Source organism: Salmo trutta, chromosome 13 (assembly GCF_901001165.1).
Source record: "Salmo trutta chromosome 13, fSalTru1.1, whole genome shotgun sequence".
NCBI lineage: Eukaryota > Metazoa > Chordata > Actinopteri > Salmoniformes > Salmonidae > Salmo > Salmo trutta.
Window position 1 is genome coordinate 41,857,146 of NC_042969.1, and position 24,244 is coordinate 41,881,389.

The 24,244-nt window shown below is 42.9% G+C and overlaps 1 protein-coding gene across 1 annotated transcript in view; it reads left to right on the forward strand.

Annotated features, from left to right (window-relative positions):
- LOC115206772 (uncharacterized) overlaps positions 1 to 21,268 on the forward strand; it is a 31,158-nt gene extending 9,890 nt beyond the window's left edge. The window contains exons 6-9 of the mRNA XM_029773974.1: positions 1,322 to 1,679; positions 3,885 to 4,050; positions 19,926 to 20,020; positions 20,299 to 21,268. Of these exons, the coding sequence (XP_029629834.1) occupies positions 1,322 to 1,679; positions 3,885 to 4,050; positions 19,926 to 20,020; positions 20,299 to 20,384 (705 nt within the window). The 3' untranslated portion in view covers positions 20,385 to 21,268. The remainder of the gene's footprint in view (positions 1 to 1,321; positions 1,680 to 3,884; positions 4,051 to 19,925; positions 20,021 to 20,298) is intronic.
- Positions 21,269 to 24,244: the final 2,976 nt, after the last annotated feature.

Consider the following 24,244-nt stretch of genomic DNA (forward strand, 5'->3'; position numbering starts at 1 on the left):
CGACAACAGTGCCTCGTCCAGAACTTCCGGGCAAATGTGCCTCGTCCAGAACTTCCGGGAACAGTGCCTCGTCCAGAGTGTCCGGCAACAGTGCCTCGTCCAGAGTGTCCGGCAACAGTGCCTCGTCCAGAGTCCCCGGCAACAGTGCTTCGTCCAGAGCTTCCAGCGACAGTGCCCCGTAAAGAAACGGCCCACTGTCCGGAACCTAGAGAGACGGCCCACTGTCCAGAACCAAGAGAGACGGCCCACTGTCCGGAACCAAGAGAGACGGCCCACTGTCCGGAACCAAGAGAGACGGCCCACTGTCCGGAACCAAGAGAGACGGCCCACTGTCCGGAACCAAGAGAGACGGCCCACTGTCCGGAGCTCCCAGAGTTGGCCTACAGTCCGGAGCTCCCAGAGTCACCCTACAGTCCGGAGCTCCCAGAGTCGCCCTACAGTTCGGAGCTCCCAGAATACAGTCCAGGGTCTACATTGACATGCTTCCGGCCGAGGTATTCAGTAGGGGTGGACTGGTCAGGTAGGGGACTAAGGCCTGAGCCTAAGCCACCTCTACTGTAGGAGGTTTGGGGAGGGGGGGTGTAGCACAGGAGCCGTCGGTGACGGCAGCCACCCTCCCTTCCCTCCCTTTAGTAAGGGGTTTATTTTTGTAGATATTTTTGTTGTTGTCAGGTGCATCCGGGGTCTGCACCTTTGGGGGGGGGGGTACTGTCACGTCCTGACCAGTAAAGGGGTTATTTGTTATTATAGTTTGGTCAGGACGTGGCAGGGGGTATTTGTTTTATATGGTTTAGGGTGTGTGTGTATGTAGAGGGGTATTTATGTATTCCGGGGTTTTGGTCATTATTCTATGTTTGTATATGTCTATGTCTGTTTTAGGGTGTTTAGATCTATGTTTAGGTATTTGGGATTGGGGCCTTCAATTGGAGGCAGCTGTTTATCGTTGCCTCTGATTGAAGGTCCTATAATTAGGAGCATGTTTGTTTTGGGAGTTGTGGGAGGTTGTTCTTTGTACTGCTGTGTGAGCCTACAAGACTGTTCGTTCGTTTATTGTTTTGTTTATTAGTCGTGTTCACAATAAAAGTTAAGATGAGCACTCAACCTGCTGCGCCTTGGTCCATTCACTACGACGACCGTTACACTACTTTTCTCCAATCCAGGTCATTCCTGCATTGCTTGCTGTTTGGGGTTTTAGGCTGGGTTTCTGTACAGCACTTTGAGATATCAGCTGATGCAAGAAGGACTATATAAATACATTTGATTTGATTCCTTTCTATTGTGTTCCATATCGTGTCTCTCTCCCTGTGTTGTTGTGTCTCAGGATGTGAATGAGCAGCAGAAGTTCTCCCCTGCCCTTCCCTGTCCTATGGCAGACTCCAGAGGGACCAGTGGTCTGCTGAAGATCTCCAGACTGTTGGACGACGGGGGGGTATGTGGAATCCCCACCGATACGGTCTACGCCCTGGCCGCATCCTGCAAGAACCCTCAGGCCATCGAGAACATCTACAACATCAAGGACCGCCCAGCAGAGAAGCCCATCTGTATCTGTATCTCCAGTGTGGAGCAGCTGGTGGCAGCCAAGCCCCCTTTCAGACCTCTACTCTGGGAGTTCATGAGGAACGTCTACCCTGGAGGGATCAGCTGCATCATCAGCAAGGGAGACTGGCTACTCAGACTGGGTAAGAAGTGAGGAGGGGTGAGGAGAGGGGAGGAGGGGTAGGAGGGGGTTAGGGTTAGTCTGGAGGGATCAGCTGCATCGTCAGCAAGGGAGACTGGCTACTCAGACTGGGTAAGGGGTGAGGAGGGGGGAGGAGAGGGGGAGGAGGGGGTTAGGGTTAGTCTGGAGGGATCAGCTGCATCGTCAGCAAGGGAGACTGGCTACTCAGACTGGGTAAGGGGTGAGGGGGGGAGGAGGGGTGAGGCAAGGAGAGGGGGGGAGGAAAGGGGAGCAGGGGGTTAGGGTTAGTCTGGAGGAATCAGCTGCATCGTCAGCAAGGGAGACTGGCTACTCAGACTGGGTAAGGGGTGAGGGGGGGAGGAGGGGTGAGGCGAGGAGAGGGGGGGAGGAAAGGGGAGCAGGGGGTTAGGGTTAGTCTGGAGGAATCAGCTGCATCGTCAACAAGGGAGACTGGCTCCTCAGACTGGGGGGGGGGTGGTGGTGGTGGCTGCAACAGCATTGGGTTAGGGTTAGGGATACTCTCAGAAATGGTTTGATAACAGCATGCCTAACTTCCACTTATTGAAACAACATATTATTTGGTTTCTTTATTCTACACTGCTCAAAAAAATTAAGGGAACACTAAAATAACACATCCTAGATCTGAATGAATGAAATAATCTTATTAAATACTTTTTTCTTTACATAGTTGAATGTGCTGACAACAAAATCACTCAAAATAATCAATGGAAATCCAATTTATCAACCCATGGAGGTCTGGATTTGGAGACACACTCAAAAATAAAGTGGAAAACCACACTACAGGCTGATCCAACTTTGATGTAATGTCCTTAAAACAAGTCAAAATGAGGCTCAGTAGTGTGTGTGGCCTCCCCGTGCCTGTATGACCTCCCTACAACGCCTGGGCATGCTCCTGATGAGGTGGCGGATGGTCTCCTGAGGGATCTCCTCCCAGACCTGGACTAAAGCATCCGCCAACTCCTGGACAGTCTGTGGTGCAACGTGGCGTTGGTGGATGGAGCGAGACATGATGTCCCAGATGTGCTCAATTGGATTCAGGTCTGGGGAACGGGCGGGCCAGTCCATAGCATCAATGCCTTCATCTTGCAGGAACTGCTGACACACTCCAGCAACATGAAGTCTAGCATTGTCTTGCATTAGGAGGAACCCAGGGCCAACCGCACCAGCATATGGTCTCACAAGGGGTCTGAGGATCTCATCTCGGTACCTAATGGCAGTCAGGCTACCTCTGGCGAGCACATGGAGGGCTGTGCGGCCCCCCAAATAAATGCCACCCCACACCATGACTGACCCACCACCAAACCGTTCATGCTGGAGGATGTTGCAGGCAGCAGAACGTTCTTCACGGTGTCTCCAGACTCTGTCACGTCTGTCACATGTGCTAAGTATGAACCTGCTTTCATCTGTGAAGAGCACAGGACGCCAGTGGCGAATTTACCAGTCTTGGTGTTCACTGGCAAATGCCAAATGTCCTGCACGGTGTTGGGCTGTAAGCTCAACCCCCACCTGTGGACGTCGGGCACTCATACCACCCTCATGGAGTCTGTTTCTGACCGTTTGAGCAGACACATGCACATTTGTGGCCTGCTGGAGGTCATTTTGCAGGGCTCTGGCAGTGCTCCTCCTGCTCCTCCTTGCACAAAGGCAGAGGTAACGGTCCTGCTGCTGGGTTATTGCCCTCCTACGGCCTCCTCCACGTCTCCTGATGTACTGGCCTGTCTCCTGGTAGCGCCTCTATGCTCTGGACACTCCACTGACAGACACAGCAAACTTTCTTGCCACAGCTCGCATTGATGTGCCATCCTGGATGAGCTGCACTACCTGAGCCACTTGTGTGGGCTGTAGACTCCGTCTCATGCTACCACTAGAGTGAAAGCACCGCCAGCATTCAAAAGTGACCAAAACATCAGCCAGGAAGCATAGGAACTGAGAAGTGGTCTGTGGTCACCTCCTGCAGAACCACTCCTTTATTGGGGGTGTCTTGCTAATTGCCTATAATTTCCACCTGTTGTCTATTCCATTTGCACAACAGCATGTGAAATTTATTGTCAATCAGTGTTGCTTCCTAAGTGGACAGTTTGATTTCACAGAAGTGTGATTGACTTGGAGTTACATTGTGTTGTTTAAGTGTTCCCTTTATTTTTTGAGCAGTGTAATATTCTAATTGTTTACCTATGTTGTCCAGGTGTGGGTCCGGCCTACGACCACGTGGGAACCAATGACAGCATCATGATCCGAGTCCCTGACCACACCGTTACCGGACACCTGTGTGACATCACCGGACCGCTTGCCATCACCTCAGCCAATCCCAGTGGAGAACCCGACAGCACGCACCACGGCATGGTCATCAGGTAACGGCCTATCATAACACTCACCTGTACCCACCGGTCCCGTGTGGCTCAGTTGGTAGAGCATGGTGTTTGCAACGCCAGGGTTGTGGGTTCGATTCCCACGGGGGACCAGTACGGAGAAAAAATGTATGAAATATATGCATTGTAAGTCACTCTGGATAAGAGCGTCTGCTAAATGACACAAATCTAAAATGTTCTCACCTCTGCCCTACTGATCTCACATGCACTCGCCTGTACTCACCTCTGCCCTAATGAACTCACATGTACTCACCTGTACTTAAGCCTGTTGGTGTGCTATGCTGCCTTCATCAGATAGTTTGAACAGCTAGGCTACCTTCACCAGATAGTTTGAACAGCTATGCTGCCTTCACCAGATAGTTTGAACAGCTATTCTCACTTCATGCTGATCATGATGTCAGTATTGAAGTATTTTTCTTTGGTTGTATTGTAAACTGGTCTGATCTTTCCTGTCAGACTGGTTTTATATCAGTCAGCCTGCTGTGTAAATATCCAGATCTACTAAAGTATCTGTGTTAATCAGTCCTCTGCTTTGTGTCCTGCTGGATGTAGGGTTATGATGATTAGATTCCAGTGGTGGTAGGTGCCGTTTAACATTAGTGAGGACGATTATTCTTCTAAGAGCTTGGCCTTAATTCTATTACAGCATATTGAATGACTGGAATTCATTATTCCATTCACCCAGTTCAATGTAACAGTGATAGGTTTAGGCTACTACATGATAGTCTAATTTTCCATCTACCCATCATGAGGTTGCTACAACTTAGCCTACGAATGAACCTTTACAACGTAGGTGCACAGGTCGTGTAATCAAGGTGACAGACAGTGACACATTCAATACCGCCATTCACACTCCTGCCAGCATCTAGCTGATCGAGGGTGGAATCACTCGTTCGAACAAAATCAAATCAAATCAAATGTTATTTCTCAAATGCGCCAAATACAACAGGTGTGGACCTTACAGTGAAATGCTTACATACATGAAGGGACATCGCGTGCGCCATCCGTATGGTTAGTGAGAAAGTCCATATTGCAAATGTACGCTCCCTTACTAGACGTCCGACCACGTCCGATAAATCCGCGGACGGCGTCGGGCCGCTCACAGGGGCCGGATCTTCCAGGAAGTCATCGAACGGAGTCTCTCGGACCTTCCGTTTCCGTTTAATTAAATTTTCAAATTTTGGTCATTTCCTTGCAGTCCCGGATTATTCCACGAGAGGGCGTATGGAATCATATTGCAAATGTAACATATATCACCAATCGCGACACGGCTTTTTCTCCTAAACGGAAGATAATTCGAAGACGAAACTTGGTCTGCGTGGGTTTGGCATAATGGGCAGTTGGCCCCGAACAGGATGGAGTCGAGGCCTCGACGCTTTTCGAGTTAAGGCTATTTTTCTGGGATTGAAAGTCAAACAGGAAAATAGAGTGCTGATTTGACCGCTTCACATCAAACTACATGAGCCTACGGTGTCAGGAGAAAAGGAACCATGCATTTACCAATGTTCATTTCAGAGAAATTGTACAATGACACATTGGTGATATTCAACAACAAGAGGTTTTAAAAAAAAAAAGTTACATATCCAGTTGCAGCGTGTTCAGATGAGTCCGTTAAGGCAGGTTTCGGAGCTCTGCGAGATTTCTGTGATTTTCTGTGATTTTCTGAAACAACACACACTTGTTCAACCCTCTGTAAATAAGTGAGTTCTTAACAGAAACACCTAAAACTCAATATTCTATAAGAGCCTAACGTTCAGATTCCTGTGTCAACCAGAAATGCCTTAAAATGGTGTCATAGGGGCTGTTTTGAAGGGTTAAAAAGGTCAGATCTTTCCACAACTTCATATGTGTGACTAGGCAACCCTCATGAACTGTAAATCAGTCATTTATCCCATCAGATGTCAAAGAAAAGCTCTCTCAAACACACACACAGCAAGGACGGAGTGACACAGTGCGGTGTTTAAAGACACAAAGAGCTTGCAATGGCATTACCATTATCTCTAGGCTGAGACAAGTTCAATGAGATGCCCCGCTTGACCGTAGCTTGCTCGGTATGAGCGCAGCAACCGTGAGAAAACTAGGCCCAAAATGAGGCCTGCACCAATATGTCAAGTGCTTATGGGTGACAGTGAGAGAACCATTAGGGTTAGAAGCACAATTCAACCTCAGGAGCGTTCCTGAGGTCCTCCCGATCTGTGCAAGCCTAACCTTGACCCTGTGGCATTAACCCTTCACAGTGAAAAGAAGGTGTTTAGATCAAACTGTGTGCAATGACTTCTCTCCCCATAGGAATACATTGACAATTCTCCTAAATTCAACCTGAAGTCTATGTGGGTTATGAATGCCTTATGAACCTGTCTTCTATAACAATCCATCAGGCTACTGTGAGGTCTACCTGTGTCGATTCTAAGGTTCCTGGAGCAACCGGAAAATGTTAAAATCACCCTAGAGCTATTGTCATATAAGCAACCTGCAGATAGTGAAAATCACGCAACTCAACCATCTGTCATTCAGTCAATTCTTAAGGTAGAGACTTCATATTCAGGATTCTGTTTATGTCTACCCCAAAGACAACGTGTGTGAAGCAAGAGCTTCCTGTGACAACCGGAAGTTGTTAAAAACAGCCAAGAGCTATTGTCATATGGTCAATCTGCATATAGTGAAAATCACGCAACTCAACCATCTGTTATTCAGTCAATTCTTAAGGTAGAGACTTCATATTCAGGATTCTGTTTATGTCTAACCCAAAGACAACGTGTGTTGAGTAAGAGCTTCCTGTGACAACCGGAAGTGGTTAAAAACAGCCAAGAGCTATTGTCATATAACCTGCACATAGTGAAAATCACACAACTCAACCCTATGTCATCCAGCCAATTCTTTAGGTAGAGACTTCATATTGAGGATTCTGTATATGCCTACCCCAAAGACAACGTGTGTCTATTCTTTTTGCAAAAAAAACAAAAACACACACACACAATTTGGCCATTGGGACATAGTGTGGGGCTTAGAGTCTTAAACCGCCTTCAATAGTTACTTTCGTTCAAACGATTCAAGAACCGTCAGACCTAGAGCTCCGAAATTTTAGAAATCTGTTCTAGAGCTCAAGTCGATAGTGCACAGTGATTTATGGGGCTCTAGAAGGTTCTCTGACCGAGAAACCGCCTCGTACATTTGCAATATTTTCAATTCATTTTGAATATCACGGACATGGCGACATGTAGAAATGTCCCAGAGTCGCAAGACTAGGTGCATTGAAACCGCCTCGGCCCATAGAGACGGACCCCAATGTCTCTGTCCAATAGCTCATTCAGGGACCCCGTAGTAACGCCCTGAAAAAGTGGATTTTCAGCACCAATTAAGGCCATTGCTCGGGCACCGAATGACCTATCAAGCCGAAACTTGGGATTCGGGGTCGCCTCACATAGGCCTACACATAATATCAGAGCTGGACCCGCAGCTATAACGTAACTATGTGTTTTATGTTTTTTTATGGTTAAAATTGAAAGCACTGTGAATTATGGGCCTTCTCTGACATATGTGATAGTTGGCTTCTATACGAGTTGGAAAAAGTGGATTTGGTGTCAGATGCTATCAGTTTGGTGTCAGAATGACAACTAATTGACTGATGGACGCTGACTGCTGGGTGACGAGCAATGGAGATTAACCACAGTCACTGCCCGGCCATCCCGAGTTCATCGGGCCAGTCAATTATGCATTTCTGCAGGATTTTTGAGCATGCCTAAATTTGTGATGCTAAATGCCCATTAACCTGTTTGGGGTAGGGGGCAGTATTGAGAATTTTGGAAAAAATATGTTCCCATTTTTAACTGCCTCCTACACCAACTCAGAAGCTAGAATATGCATATTATTGTTCAGGTTTGGATAGAAAACACTCTGAATTTTCTAAAACTGTTTGAATGGTGTCTGTGAGTATAACAGAACTCCTATGGCAGGCAAAAACCTGACAAGGTTTCAAGCAGGAAGTACCCTGTCTGACAAGGAGTCGTGCGTCTTGCATCTTTTTATTGAAAAGTAAGGATCTTAGCTGTAACGTGACAATTCCCAGGGCTCCAATAGGCTCTCAGAGCCCGCGAAAAACCTGAAGGTTTACGAGGGAGCCTCAGGTTGAAACAGATTATCGCCTTTTGTAAGTGGATGCTCAGAGGACCTTTGAATGATGCGCGTGCATGAGTCGCTCCCGAGGAGAAATTTTATTCGGCTGTTTAGGCTCAATGCATACTCCCGGTCGGAATATTATCACTTCTCTACGACATAAATGGCATAAAAATTGGTTTTAAACAGCGGTTGACATGCTTCGAAGTACGGTAATGGAATATTTAGACATTTTTGACACGCCAATGCGCCATGCGCGAGACCGTGAAGAAGCATTCTAGAACTCACGAACAAAACGTCGCTGTTTGGATATAACGATGGATTATTTGGGACCAAACCAACATTTGTTATTGAAGTAGAAGTCCTGGCAGTGTATTCTGATGAAGAACAAGCAAGGTAAGAACATTTTTCTTATAGGAAATGTGATTTTGGTGGATGCTGACCTGGGTGGGTATCTAAATAGCTAGCCCTGTAATGCCGGGCTATGTACTTAGATTATTGCAAAATGTGCTTCATCCGAAAAGCTATTTTAAAATCGGACATATCGAGTGCATAGAGGAGTAATGTATCTATAATTCTTAAAATAATTGTTATGCTTTTTGTGAACGTTTATCGTGAGTAATTTAGCAAACTGTTAGTAAATTCAACGGAAGTTTGCCGGGGGTTATGCGTTTTCTGAACGTCACATGCTAATGCAAAAAGCTGTTTTTTGATATAAATATGAACTTGATTGAACAGACATGCATGTATTGTATAACACAATGTCCTAGGTGTGTCATCTGATGAAGATCATCAAAGGTTAGTGCTGCATTTAGCTATGGTTTGGGTTTATGTGACATGATATGCTAGCTTGAAAAATGGCTGTCTGATTATTTCTGGTTGGGCACTCTGCTGACATAATCTAATGTTTTGCTTTTGTTGTAAAGCCTTTTTGAAATCGGACAGTGGGGTTAGATTAACGAGATTCTTGTCTTTAAATAGCTGTAAAATAGTCATATGTTTGAGAAATTGAAGTAATAGTATTTCTAACGATTCAAAAATCGCGCCACTGGAATTTCAGTAGCTGTTACGTAGGTCGTCCCACATACCCCAGAGAGGTTAAATCATATTGCAAACGTAACGCGCTATATTGCAAACGTAACGTGCGTTTGCAATATGATTCAACAGCAGAAAATATCACCAAAGTTGACATGATGAAATCAACACAATGAGCGACAGAGAGGAACCACAGTCACTGCCCGGCCATCCCGAGTTCATCAGGCCAGTCAATTATGCATTTCTGCAGTATTTTTGAGCATGCCTAAATTTGTGATGCTAAATGCCCATTAAATCATATTGCAAACGTAACGTGCTATATTGCAAACGTAACGTGCTTTTGCAATATGACTCAACAGCAAAAAATATCACCAAAGTTGACATGATGAAATCAACACAATGAGCGATAGAGAGGAACCACAGTCACTGCGCGGCCATCCTCAGTTCATCGGGACAGTTAATTTTGAATTTCTGCAGTGTTTTTGAGCATGCCAAATTCGTGATGTTGAGGCCCATTGAATCATATTGCAAATGCGCATCCGTGGACATGGTGACCCGAAATGGGTTACCAGGAGTAATGTTTTAGAATGGTTTTAAATGCCTTTAGGGTGGTGCAAGGGGTGCACGGTTGGGTAGGGAGCACCTTCAATCAGTGCCCATCCAGTATGGGGCGCCCCTAGTCATTTTGGACATTTTTTTAAAAAATCGCTAAAAAACGACAATCCCACTTCTCTCATGTCACCATCAAGCCATGGAGAGGAACCACAGTCACTGCCCGGCCATCCCCAGTTCATCGGGACAGTCAATTTTGCATATCTTTAGTGTTTTTGAGCATGCCAAATTCGTGATGTTGAGGCCCATTGAATCATATTGCAAATGCGCATCCGTGGACATGGTGACCCGAAATGGGTTACCAGGAGTAATTTTTTAGAATGGTTTTAAATGCCTTTAGGGTGGTGCAAGGGATGCACGGTTGGGTAGGGAGCACCTTCCATCAGTGCCCATCCAGTATGAGGCGCACCTAGTCATTTTGGACATTTTTCAAAAAATCACAAAAAAAACTCACCATCAAGCCATGGAGAGGAACCACAGTCACTGCACGGCCATCCCCAGTTCATCGGGACAGTCAATTATGCATTTCTGCAGTGGTTTTGAGCATGCCAAAGTTGTGATGCTAAATGCCAATTGAATCATATTGCAAATGCGCATCCGTGTATTTGCAATATGATTCAACAGCAAAAAATATCACCAAAGGTGACATGATGAAATCAACACAACGAGCGATGGAGAGGAACCAGGAGCGTTCCTGAGGTCCTCCCGATCTGTGCAAGCCAACCTTGACCCTGTGGCATTAACCCTTCACAGTGAAAAGAAGGTGTTTAGATCAAACTGTGTGCAATGACTTCTCTCCCCATAGGAACACATAGACTATTCTCCAAAATTCAACCTGAAGCCTATGTGGGTTATGAATGCCTTATGAACCTGTCTTCTACAACAATCCATAAGGCTACTGTGAGGTCTACCTGTGTTGATTCTAAGGTTCCTGTGACAACCGGAAGTGGTTAAAACCACCCAAGAGCTATTGTCATATAACCTGCACATAGTGAAAATCACGCAACTCAACCATCTGTTACTCAGTCAATTCTTAAGGTAGAGGTTTCTTATTCAGGATTCTGTTTATGTCTACCCCAAAGACAACGTGTGTGAAGCAAGAGCTTCCTGTGACAACCGGAAGTGGTTAAAATCACCCAAGAGCTATTGTCATATTACGTGCGCATAGTGAAAATCACGCAACTCAACCATCTGTTACTCAGTCAATTCTTAAGGTAGAGACTTCTTATTCAGGATTCTGTTTATGTCTACCCCAAAGACAACGTGTGTTGAGTAAGAACTTCCTGTGACAACGGGAAGTGGTTAAAACAGCCTAGAGCTATTGTCATATGGTCAACCTGCACATAGTGAAAATCACGCAACTCAACCATCTGTCATTCAGTCAATTCTTAAGGTAGAGGCTTCTTATTCAGGATTATGTTTATGTCTACCCCAAAGACAACGTGTGTGAAGCAAGAGCTTCCTGTGACAACCGGAAGTGGTTAAAAATAGCCTAGAGCTATTGTCATATTGCCACCTGCAGATAGTGAAAATCACGCAACTCAACCATCTGTTACTCAGTCAATTCTTAAGGTAGAGACTTCTTATTCAGGATTCTGTTTATGTCTACCCCAAAGACAACGTGTGTGAAGCAAGAGCTTCCTGTGACAACCGGAAGTGGTTAAAATCACCCAAGAGCTATTGTCATATTACGTGCGCATAGTGAAAATCACGCAACTCAACCATCTGTTACTCAGTCAATTCTTAAGGTAGAGACTTCTTATTCAGGATTCTGTTTATGTCTACCCCAAAGACAACGTTTGTTGAGTAAGAACTTCCTGTGACAACGGGAAGTGGTTAAAACAGCCTAGAGCTATTGTCATATGGTCAACCTGCACATAGTGAAAATCACGCAACTCAACCATCTGTCATTCAGTCAATTCTTAAGGTAGAGGCTTCTTATTCAGGATTCTGTTTATGTCTACCCCAAAGACAACGTGTGTGAAGCAAGAGCTTCCTGTGACAACCGGAAGTGGTTAAAAATAACCTAGAGCTATTGTCATGTTGCCACCTGCAGATAGTGAAAATCACGCAACTCAACCATCTGTTACTCAGTCAATTCTTAAGGTAGAGACTTCTTATTCAGGATTCTGTTTATGTCTACCCCAAAGACAACGTGTGTGAAGCAAGAGCTTCCTGTGACAACCGGAAGTGGTTAAAATCACCCAAGAGCTATTGTCATATTACGTGCGCATAGTGAAAATCACGCAACTCAACCATCTGTTATTCAGTCAATTCTTAAGGTAGAGACTTCTTATTCAGGATTCTGTTTATGTCTACCCCAAAGACAATGTGTGTGAAGCAAGAGCTTCCTGTGACAACCGGAAGTGGTTAAAAACAACCAAGAGATATTGTCATATTACGTGCGCATAGTGAAAATCATGCAACTCAACCATCTGTCATTCAGTCAATTCTTAAGGTAGAGACTTCTTATTCAGGATTCTGTTTATGTCTACCCCAAAGACAACGTGTGTGAAGCAAGAGCTTCCTGTGACAACCGGAAGTGGTTAAAATCACCCAAGAGCTATTGTCATATTAAGTGCGCATAGTGAAAATCACGCAACTCAACCATCTGTCATTCAGTCAATTCTTAAGGTAGAGACTTCTTATTCAGGATTCTGTTTATGTCTACCCCAAAGACAACGTGTGTGAAGCAAGAGCTTCCTGTGACAACCGGAAGTGGTTAAAAACAACCAAGAGCTATTGTCATATTACGTGCGCATAGTGAAAATCACGCAACTCAACCATCTGTTACTCAGTCAATTCTTAAGGTAGAGACTTCTTCTTCAGGATTCTGTTTATGTCTACCCCAAAGACAACGTGTGTGAAGCAAGAGCTTCCTGTGACAACCGGAAGTGGTTAAAATCACCCAAGAGCTATTGTCATATTACGTGCGCATAGTGAAAATCACGCAACTCAACCATCTGTTACTCAGTCAATTCTTAAGGTAGAGACTTCTTATTCAGGATTCTGTTTATGTCTACCCCAAAGACAACGTGTGTTGAGTAAGAACTTCCTGTGACAACGGGAAGTGGTTAAAACAGCCTAGAGCTATTGTCATATGGTCAACCTGCACATAGTGAAAATCACGCAACTCAACCATCTGTCATTCAGTCAATTCTTAAGGTAGAGGCTTCTTATTCAGGATTCTGTTTATGTCTACCCCAAAGACAACGTGTGTGAAGCAAGAGCTTCCTGTGACAACCGGAAGTGGTTAAAAATAGCCTAGAGCTATTGTCATATTGCCACCTGCAGATAGTGAAAATCACGCAACTCAACCATCTGTTACTCAGTCAATTCTTAAGGTAGAGACTTCTTATTCAGGATTCTGTTTATGTCTACCCCAAAGACAACGTGTGTGAAGCAAGAGCTTCCTGTGACAACTGGAAGTGGTTAAAAACAACCAAGAGCTATTGTCATATTACGTGCGCATAGTGAAAATCACTCAACTCAACCATCTGTTACTCAGTCAATTCTTAAGGTAGAGACTTCTTATTCAGGATTCTGTTTATGTCTACCCCAAAGACAACGTGTGTGAAGCAAGAGCTTCCTGTGACAACCGGAAGTGGTTAAAAATAGCCTAGAGCTATTGTCATATTGCCACCTGCAGATAGTGAAAATCACGCAACTCAACCATCTGTTATTCAGTCAATTCTTAAGGTAGAGACTTCTTATTCAGGATTCTGTTTATGTCTACCCCAAAGACAACGTGTGTGAAGCAAGAGCTTCCTGTGACAACCGGAAGTGGTTAAAATCACCCAAGAGCTATTGTCATATTAAGTGCGCATAGTGAAAATCACGCAACTCAACCATCTGTCATTCAGTCAATTCTTAAGGTAGAGACTTCTTATTCAGGATTCTGTTTATGTCTACCCCAAAGACAACGTGTGTGAAGCAAGAGCTTCCTGTGACAACCGGAAGTGGTTAAAAACAACCAAGAGCTATTGTCATATTACGTGCGCATAGTGAAAATCACGCAACTCAACCATCTGTTACTCAGTCAATTCTTAAGGTAGAGACTTCTTCTTCAGGATTCTGTTTATGTCTACCCCAAAGACAACGTGTGTGAAGCAAGAGCTTCCTGTGACAACCGGAAGTGGTTAAAATCACCCAAGAGCTATTGTCATATTACGTGCGCATAGTGAAAATCACGCAACTCAACCATCTGTTACTCAGTCAATTCTTAAGGTAGAGACTTCTTATTCAGGATTCTGTTTATGTCTACCCCAAAGACAACGTGTGTTGAGTAAGAACTTCCTGTGACAACGGGAAGTGGTTAAAACAGCCTAGAGCTATTGTCATATGGTCAACCTGCACATAGTGAAAATCACGCAACTCAACCATCTGTCATTCAGTCAATTCTTAAGGTAGAGGCTTCTTATTCAGGATTCTGTTTATGTCTACCCCAAAGACAACGTGTGTGAAGCAAGAGCTTCCTGTGACAACCGGAAGTGGTTAAAAATAGCCTAGAGCTATTGTCATATTGCCACCTGCAGATAGTGAAAATCACGCAACTCAACCATCTGTTACTCAGTCAATTCTTAAGGTAGAGACTTCTTATTCAGGATTCTGTTTATGTCTACCCCAAAGACAACGTGTGTGAAGCAAGAGCTTCCTGTGACAACTGGAAGTGGTTAAAAACACCCAAGAGCTATTGTCATATTACGTGCGCATAGTGAAAATCACTCAACTCAACCATCTGTTACTCAGTCAATTCTTAAGGTAGAGACTTCTTATTCAGGATTCTGTTTATGTCTACCCCAAAGACAACGTGTGTGAAGCAAGAGCTTCCTGTGACAACCGGAAGTGGTTAAAAATAGCCTAGAGCTATTGTCATATTGCCACCTGCAGATAGTGAAAATCACGCAACTCAACCATCTGTTATTCAGTCAATTCTTAAGGTAGAGACTTCTTATTCAGGATTCTGTTTATGTCTACCCCAAAGACAACGTGTGTGAAGCAAGAGCTTCCTGTGACAACTGGAAGTGGTTAAAAACAACCAAGAGCTATTGTCATATTACGTGCGCATAGTGAAAATCACTCAACTCAACCATCTGTTACTCAGTCAATTCTTAAGGTAGAGACTTCTTATTCAGGATTCTGTTTATGTCTACCCCAAAGACAACGTGTGTGAAGCAAGAGCTTCCTGTGACAACCGGAAGTGGTTAAAAATAGCCTAGAGCTATTGTCATATTGCCACCTGCAGATAGTGAAAATCACGCAACTCAACCATCTGTTATTCAGTCAATTCTTAAGGTAGAGACTTCTTATTCAGGATTCTGTTTATGTCTACCCCAAAGACAACGTGTGTGAAGCAAGAGCTTCCTGTGACAACCGGAAGTGGTTAAAAACAACCAAGAGCTATTGTCATATTATGTGCGCATAATGAAAATCACGCAACTCAACCATCTGTTACTCAGTCAATTCTTAAGGTAGAGACTTCTTATTCAGGATTCTGTTTATGTCTACCCCAAAGACAACGTGTGTGAAGCAAGAGCTTCCTGTGACAACCGGAAGTGGTTAAAAACACCCAAGAGCTATTGTCATATTGCCAACTGCAGATAGTGAAAATCACGCAACTCAACCATGTGTCATTCAGTCAATTCTTAAGGTAGAGACTTCATATTCAGGATTCTGTATATGCCTACCCCAAAGACAACGTGTGTCTATTCTTTTTGCAAAAAAAACAAAAACACACACACACAATTTGGCCATAGGTACATAGTGTGCGGCTAAGAGGCTTATACCGCCTTCAATAGTTACTTTTGTTCAAACGATTCAAGAACCGTCAGACCTAGAGCTCCGAAATTTTAGAAACCTGTTCTAGAGCTCAAGTCGATAGTGCACGGTGATTTATGGGGCTCTAGAAGGTTCTCTGACTGAGAAACCGCCTCGTACATTTGCAATATTTTCAATTCATTTTGAATATCACGGACATGGCGACATGTAGAAATGTCCCAGAGTCGCAAGACTAGGTGCATTGAAACCGCCTCGGCCCATAGAGATGGACCCCAATGTCTCTGTCCGATAGCTCATTCAAGGACCCCGTAGTAACGCCCTGAAAAAGTGGATTTTCAGCACCAATTAAGGCCATTGCTCGGGCACCGAATGACCTATCGAGCCGAAACTTGGGATTCGGGGTCGCCTCACATAGGCCTACACATAATGTCAGAGCTGGACCCGCAGCTATAACGTAACTATGTGTTTTATGTTTTTTTATGGTTAAAATTGAAAGCACTGTGAATTATGGGCCTTCTCTGACATATGTGATAGTTGGCTTCTATACGAGTTGGAAAAAGTGGATTTGGTGTCAGATGCTATCAGTTTGGTGTCAAAATGACATCTAATTGACTGATGGACGCTGACTGCTGGGTGACGAGCAATGGAGAGGAACCACAGTCACTGCCCGGCCATCCCGAGTTCATCGAGCCAGTCAATAATGCATTTCTGCAGTATTTTTGAGCATGCCTAAATTCGTGATGCTAAATGCCCATTGAATCATATTGCAAACGTAACGCGCAATATTGCAAATGTAACGCGCATTTGCAATATAATTCAACAGCAAAAAATTTCACCAAAGTTGACATGATGAAATCAACACAACGAGCGATGGAGAGGAACCACAGTCACTGCACGGCCATCCCGAGATCATCGGGCCAGTCAATTATGCATTCTGAGCATGTCAAATTCATTAAAAATGTTAAAAGTAACAGAGTCCCACTTCTCCCTCATCATACATGACAAGTAGACCATCTGCGTTGATTGATGGCTTAACATAGGGATATATATCATTTGGGCAGTATAAATGCCATTTGGACCATGGTTCACTGACTTTTGGGTTTGGAAACCGACTTCCTATGATCGTACATGGCAAACGGACAAACATACTGATTTGGCACATTCAATACTTTCATACATGTATAATTGACAAAAAAAGAATTGGACATTTCATTTGCACATTTCTAATGGCATTTGGCAAAAAATATAAATATGTCACTTTTGACTTCCTATGAAATCATATTCCAAATGCACAAATCATATGCCTTATGCACAAGCAAATATGTCACTTTTGACTTCCTATGAAATCATATTCCAAATGCACAAAACATATGCCTTATGCACAAGCAAAAACAACCCAAAAAATTATGTCAATAAAATATGTCAAAAGTATGTCCATACAGCTCTTATACATGTGTAATTGACATAAAAATAAAAATAAATCGAAAAACGGTCCAGAAACCACTTTTTAAGGGTTGAAAAGTTTTCAAAAAATATGTCATTTTTTCAAAATTTGACTCTTGGGACTTGAATTGTGTTACATTTGCAATATGAAAATTCACTGCGGAGAGCTCTAGCTATCTATTGGATATTTCCTGTGATTTGGCACATGCAATACTTTCACAATTGACAAAAAAAAGCATTGGATATGTCATTTTGCAAAAAAAATGACAAAAAAAATGTCACTTTTTTCCTATGAAATCATATTCAAAATGCACAAAACATATGCCTTGTGCACAAGCAAAAGCAACCCAAAAAACGACGTCAATAAAAAACGTCAGAAGCATGTTCATACAGCTCTTATACATGTGTAATTGACATAACAATCGAAAATAATTCGAAAAACGGTCCAGAAACCACTTTTTTACAAGGTGCTAAGTTAAAAAAATAAAAATCATTTTATCAAAATCTGAGACTTGGGTAAGAATTGGGTATCATTTCCTGTATGAAAATCCAAGGTGGAGCACGCTCGCCATCTAAAGGAAATTTGGGGTGTTACAATTGGCAATTGCCATTGGAAAATTGCCATATGATTGGCCCGGAGATGGGCCGCTTTGGGTGGTTTTTGCAATTGTGTGTATGATTCGTGCTATGCCAATATGTTGCCATGTTATTTTGTCCAAATCAGGGAGGTATTCCCTTACTTACAAACCCTTAACCAACAATGCAGTTTTAAGAACAAGGAGTGTTAAGTAAAAAAAAATAAGTAAAAAAACAAAAATAGAACAAATAATCAAAGAGTAGCAGTAAAATAACAATAGCGAGGCTATATACAGGGGGTACCGGTACAGAGTCAATGTGGAGGCTATATACAGGGGGTACCGGTACAGAGTCAATGTGGAGGCTATATACAGGCTGTTACGGTACAGAGTCAATGTGGAGGCTATATACAGGGGTTGCCGGTACAGAGTCAGTGTGGAGTCTATATACAGGGGGTACCGGTACAGAGTCAGTGTGGAGTCTATATACAGGGGGTACCGGTACAGAGTCAGTGTGGAGGCTATATACAGGGGGTACCGGTACAGAGTCAGTGTGGAGGCTATATACAGGGGGTACCGGTACAGAGTCAATGTGGAGGCTATATACAGGGTGTACCGGTACAGAGTCAATGTGGAGGCTATATACAGGGGGTACCGGTACAGAGTCAATGTGGAGGCTATATAAAGGGGGTACCGGTACAGAGTCAATGTGGAGGCTATATACAGGGGGTACCAGTACAGAGTCAATGTGGAGGCTATATACAGGGCTACCGGTACAGAGTCAATGTGGAGGCTATATACAGGGGGTACCGGTACAGAGTCAATGTGGAGGCTATATACAGGGGGTACCAGTACAGAGTCAATGTGGAGGCTATATTCCCGGGATACCGGTACCAGTACAGAATGTGCGGGGGCACCGGTTTGTTGAGGTAATTGAGGTAATACGTACATGTTGGTAGAGTACCAGCAGTCTAAAAGGGGGGAGGGCAATGCAAATAGTCTGGGTAACCATTTGATTAGCTGTTCAGGAGTCTCATGGTTTGGGGGTAGAAGCTGTAAAGAGGTCTTTTGGACATAGACTTGGTGCTCCGGTACCGCTTGCCGTGCGGTAGCAGAGAGAACAGTCTATGAAGAGGGTGGCTGGAGTCTTTTAAACTCTCGTTGCAAACATTAGTTTCTGTTGGAAAATTCATGTATGTTTATCCCCGTTTTGTTCTGTTTACTTCCTTTTATTATGAAACGTTTTTTACAGAATCAGCGGAATTAATACAGCCCTGATCAACACCACAGTTCACTTTCATAGCAGTCACATTCAAACAGCAGGATCTCTTTGCTCGTTGTACAATTCCTTCTCGTATCTACTCGCTATTCTGTGACCAGGTGAGAAAACCTCTCCAAGTCAAACCTTCATACCATAACCGCTACACGCAGCCTAAATCGTTATCACCATATTAGCTAACGTCATAGTCAATCAACATAGCTACTAGAACTAACGTGTTAGATAACCTGCTACCATCATGCAGTACAGTGTACAGCAAGCAGTTTAGCAGTTACACTGGCGGGTCCCGATGGCAATACATTTATAAAACCAAAAGGTTACCTTCACTTGGAAGAGTTTCAGTGTTGGATAGACAGATAGGTTCGAGGACATCCTATGGAAATTGTCATAATTACCGTGTAAGTCTATGGAAGGGGGTGAGAACCATGAGCCTCCTAAGTTTTGCATTTAAGTCAATGTACCAAGAGGAGGACAGAAACTAGCTGTCCTCCGGCTACACCATGGTGCTACCCTACAGAGTGCTGTTGAGGCTACTGTAGACCTTCACTGCAAAACAGAGTGTTTCAATCAATGATTTGGAGAAGTGAATATATTTATATTAGTTTTATCTAGAAAGGATCACTTTTAAATGTTTCACTATTTTTATTTTTGTGAAATTCACTGAGGAGTCCTCAACTATTAGATTATTATTATTATTATCAGTTTTTGAACCTTAACCTACTCTGAACATGACACTTTCCTTTCCTGTCAGACTGGTTTCCTTCCTGTAACCCATAAGACCAGCATCTGAACAGATCTATCCTGTTGTGTAAACATCCATTTATACTGATGTATCTGTGTTGTTCTGTATCTGTCTGTGTTCTAGTCGGTTGGGACAGTCTAAACCTAACCTAAACCAAACCTGAACCTTAACCTACTCTGACACTGTTTGTCTCTATGTGTATCCTAGTTGGCTGGGCCAGTCTAAACCTAACCTGAACATGAACCTACTCTGACACTGTCTGTCTCTATGTGTATCCTAGTCGGCTGGGCCATAAGATCCAGGGGGTTCTGTGTGATGGGGATTCCAACGAGGTCGTAGCCTCAACTGTGGTGAACTGCCTCAAGATAGATGAAGGTATGATGTTACAGAACAGAAGCACACTACAATAACTAATTACTAACAACTTAGGTTGTGTTGTCCTGTCTAGGGATGGAACACTCTGGAAACTTTCCCCAAATTCCCAGGCTTTCCAGAAATCCAGGTTGAAAGATTCCTGGATTTAAAATAATCCTCTGACCAGGATTTCTGGAAAACCTGGGAAAGTTACCGGGACATTACAACCCTAGTCCCACCCTATGATTCACTGTGTATCAATGATCACTCAGTCAATATTGTGTTTCCTCCTCCTCCAGGTACGATTAGAATTGTGAGGGAAGGCTGCGTCCCGGCGGTGAAGGTCCGACAGATCTTTGAGAGGGTGAAGACCAGTATGTTGTGAGGAGGACCCCTCCTCCATCCCTCCTCTATCCTCTCTTCCATCCAGCTCCCCTCTCCCCATTCTCTCCCTCCATCCTCTGTTGACCAATGATGACACTCAGATCAGATACTGGACCCACCCACCTCAGGCCACCATCCAATATGTCTCTCAAACATGTTGAGGAACAGTTGTTACATATTTATTCTGTATGTATGTTGTAGATGTAATCATATGTAAATATGTGCATTTTAGATTTGATTTTAGGAACATAAGTATGTTTTGTTTTGTTCTGTATGATTTGATTATGTAAAATGAAGTGGTAACAGAAATTATACTCTAATGATGTAGTACTCTAAATGAGGGATTTATGAAGGATGATATAGTACTCTAAATGAGAGATTTATGAAGGATGATGTAGTACTCTAAATGAGGGATTTATGAAGGATGATGTAGTACTCTAAATGAGGGATTTATGAAGGATGATGTAGTGCTCTAAATGAGGGATTTATGAAGTAGTATTCCAAATGAGGGATTTATGAAGGATGATGTAGTACTCTAAATGAGGGATTTATGAAGGATGATGTAGTACTCTAAATGAGGGATTTATAAAGGATGATGTAGTACTCCAAATGAGGGATTTATGAAGGATGATGTAGTACTCTAAATGAGGGATTTATGAAGGATGATGTATGTGAATGTACGATGCTGCTGGGTATAAATTAATAATATATTATTGTGAAGTACTGTATAACTGGGAATTTATATATTGTTTAATATGGGAGCTTGACAAAGGCCAATTGCATACATGCAAAATTTAAAAGTATTTTTTGCTTTGGCAATTTACTGTAATAGATCCATGTATATAGTGAAGTTGTACTTTCAGAATAAAATTCAAATTAAATATACTTATTTCTCCACTTTTGTTCTGCTCTGAAACCAATATTTCAGATCATCAAATCAAATGTTATTTTCCACATGTGCCAAATACAACAGGTGTAGACTTTACCGTGAAATGCTTATTTACGAGCTCTGAACCAACAGTGCAGTTACAAAGTAAGACAAATATTTGCTAAATTAAAAAGGAAATAGTAAGACAATGTAAACAATAACGAGGCTAAAAAGAGTACCAGTACCTAGTCAGTATGCAGGGGTACCAGGTAGTAACATGGCTATATACAAGGAGTCTAGAAAAAAGAAACGCACACCTATAAAGGCGAGGTGCTGGCTAGCGGAGCAGAACACTAGAAAATAAAGGAAAGCCGCACACTCTAAGAGCTCAGATGCAAAAATTTTAATAACCAACGTTTCGACAGCTAAGCTGTCTTCATCAGGGTATCATCACAGACACTGAGAGATGAGTCATTTATATAGTGTCAAGAGACACACAGGTGTTTGTAATCATGGCCAAGTATGGCCTAATATCATTGGTTAACTGAAATATTAAAAAATGGTATACAAGGAACATACAAAAAGACAAACAAATGGATAACATATGATCATAGCATTTGTAGTCTAAAAAGTATCTAACAAACAATTACAATGGCAAAATCACAATAATCACAAGAATGGCTTCAGATCAAAGTCTATGTTGAGACCGAAGGGAGCAAGTGTCTTTAAATTAAAGATCCAGGCAGCCTCTCGTTTTAACAATAAATTATCAAGGTCACCCCCTCTCCTCGGGAGGGTGACATGTTCGATGCCAATATAACGCAGAGACGAAATCGAATGGCCTGCCTCCAAAAAGTGGGCCGCAACTGGGTAAGTCAGGTTTTTGCACCTAATGGTGCTACGGTGCTCTGAGATACGTACTTTTAATTCACGCTTTGTTTTACCCACATAATTTTTACCACAGGGACAAGTTATAAGGTAAATAACTGACTTAGTGGAACACGTAATAACACCTTTAATTGGGATAGATTTCCCTGTTTGGGGGTGTTTGAAGGATCTACATTTGTAAGTGCCATTGCATTGAGCACAGCCATTACACTTGTAATTTCCATCCAGTATGGGCGCAAATAGGCGTTGTTCAGGAATATCTTGGGCTGGTAAATCAGAGTGTACCAATTGGTCTCTGAGATTTCTGCCCCGCGAGAATACGACCAGGGGAAGATCAGAAAACACATTACCAAGACTATCATCGTATTTCAGAATGTGCCAATGTTTGTGAACGATTCCTTTAATTTGTTCAGAGCACTTTGAATAGCGGGTAGTAAGAACGCATGAATGCGTCTTTTTGCGAGACTGACCTTGAAAAAGGTCATGTCTCGTTTTGTTTTGAATTTTCTCAATGGCAATATTAATCTGATCATTGTTGTACCCCCTCTCCTTGAACTTATCCTGAGTCTCAGCCATATTTCTGTCGAAATCTGATTGTTTAATGCAAATTCTTTTGATTCGACAGAATTGGCTGTAGGGCAAACTATTTTTCAAGGGAAGTGGGTGACAACTGTCAGCCCTCAACAAACTGTTACGATCAGTAGGTTTCCTGTAAAGATCAGTGTATAAAACATTATCTTCACACAAGATCAGAAGATCAAGAAAACTGATTTGACGTGTATCAGATTGCATAGTAAATCTCAAATGTTCAGAACAGGAGTTAAGAAAAGCATAAAACGACTGGAGCAGTTCTGCATCACCCCTCCATAGAACAAAAATATCGTCAATATACCGTTTCCAAATAATGATGTTAGGCAAGAAAACATTTTTGAGAGGGTTAAAAATGGATTGTTTCTCCATGTAACCCACATACAAATTAGCATAGTTAGGAGCCATGGGAGATCCCATAGCAGTACCCTTCGTCTGAATAAAGAAATCATTTAGAAACATGAAGTAGTTGTGTGTGAGTACTATTTCAGCCAACGTTACAATGCAGGCACTGGAAGGTAGTTCATTAGGGTCACGTTGCAAAAGAAAATGTTCCATGGCTTCAATACCGCCCTCATGCGGAATATTTGTGTATAACGACTCAACATCAAAAGTAACTAACAAGGTGTTCTCAGGCAGAGGATCAAGAGATTCAATGATAGAGATCATACTGCTGGTGTCCTTTACAAAGGAGGGGAGCTGTTCTGCGAGTGGTCTAATAAAAAAGTCTACAAAAGTAGATAGAGGGGCCGTTATTGCATCAATGCCCGCTACAATAGGGCGCCCTGGAGGGTTTGTAACGTTCTTGTGTAATTTCGGCAAAGTATAGAAAGTGGCAATTTTAGGGTGTTGGATGGCCAGAAAGTCATGTTCTTTTTTGGTTATCTGACCAGAATTTAAATAACCATCTAGGACAGAAAAGATAGTATTCTGAAATTGGGAAGTAGGGTCACTTCTGAGTTTCTTGTAAAAGGTGTTGTCAAGTAGCTGTCTATGACACTCATTTACATAAGTTGTCCTATCCATGAGTACCACCGACCCACCCTTATCAGCAGGACGAATAAGGACTGACGTATCAGATTGTAAATCAAGCAAAGCTTTTTTTTCATCCTTAGATAAATTATGGAAAGATTTGAAGTCCTGTTTATTCTTAAGGAGATGAGCAACATCTTTTTCAACAAGTCTGCAATATGTCTCGATAGAGTGATTGCGATTGGCTGGAGGTACAAAATAACTCTTGCTTCTAAAAGGAGTCGGAGTATGTACAGGTAAGTAACCTACTGGTTCAATAGAAGTGTCAGGATTGGGGGAGCTAAAGTATTCCCTTAAACGGATGTTTCTAAAAAACTTAAACATGTCTACCTTAACGTCAAAATCGTTACACTGTGTTGTAGGCACAAAAGATAACCCTTTATTGAGCAAAGAGACATGGGCAGGGCTCAATATCTTGCTTGATAAATTAAAGACACTCAGTCCCGTGGGTTCTGGGACCGTGTGAACGGTCTCCTCTGCCTCTG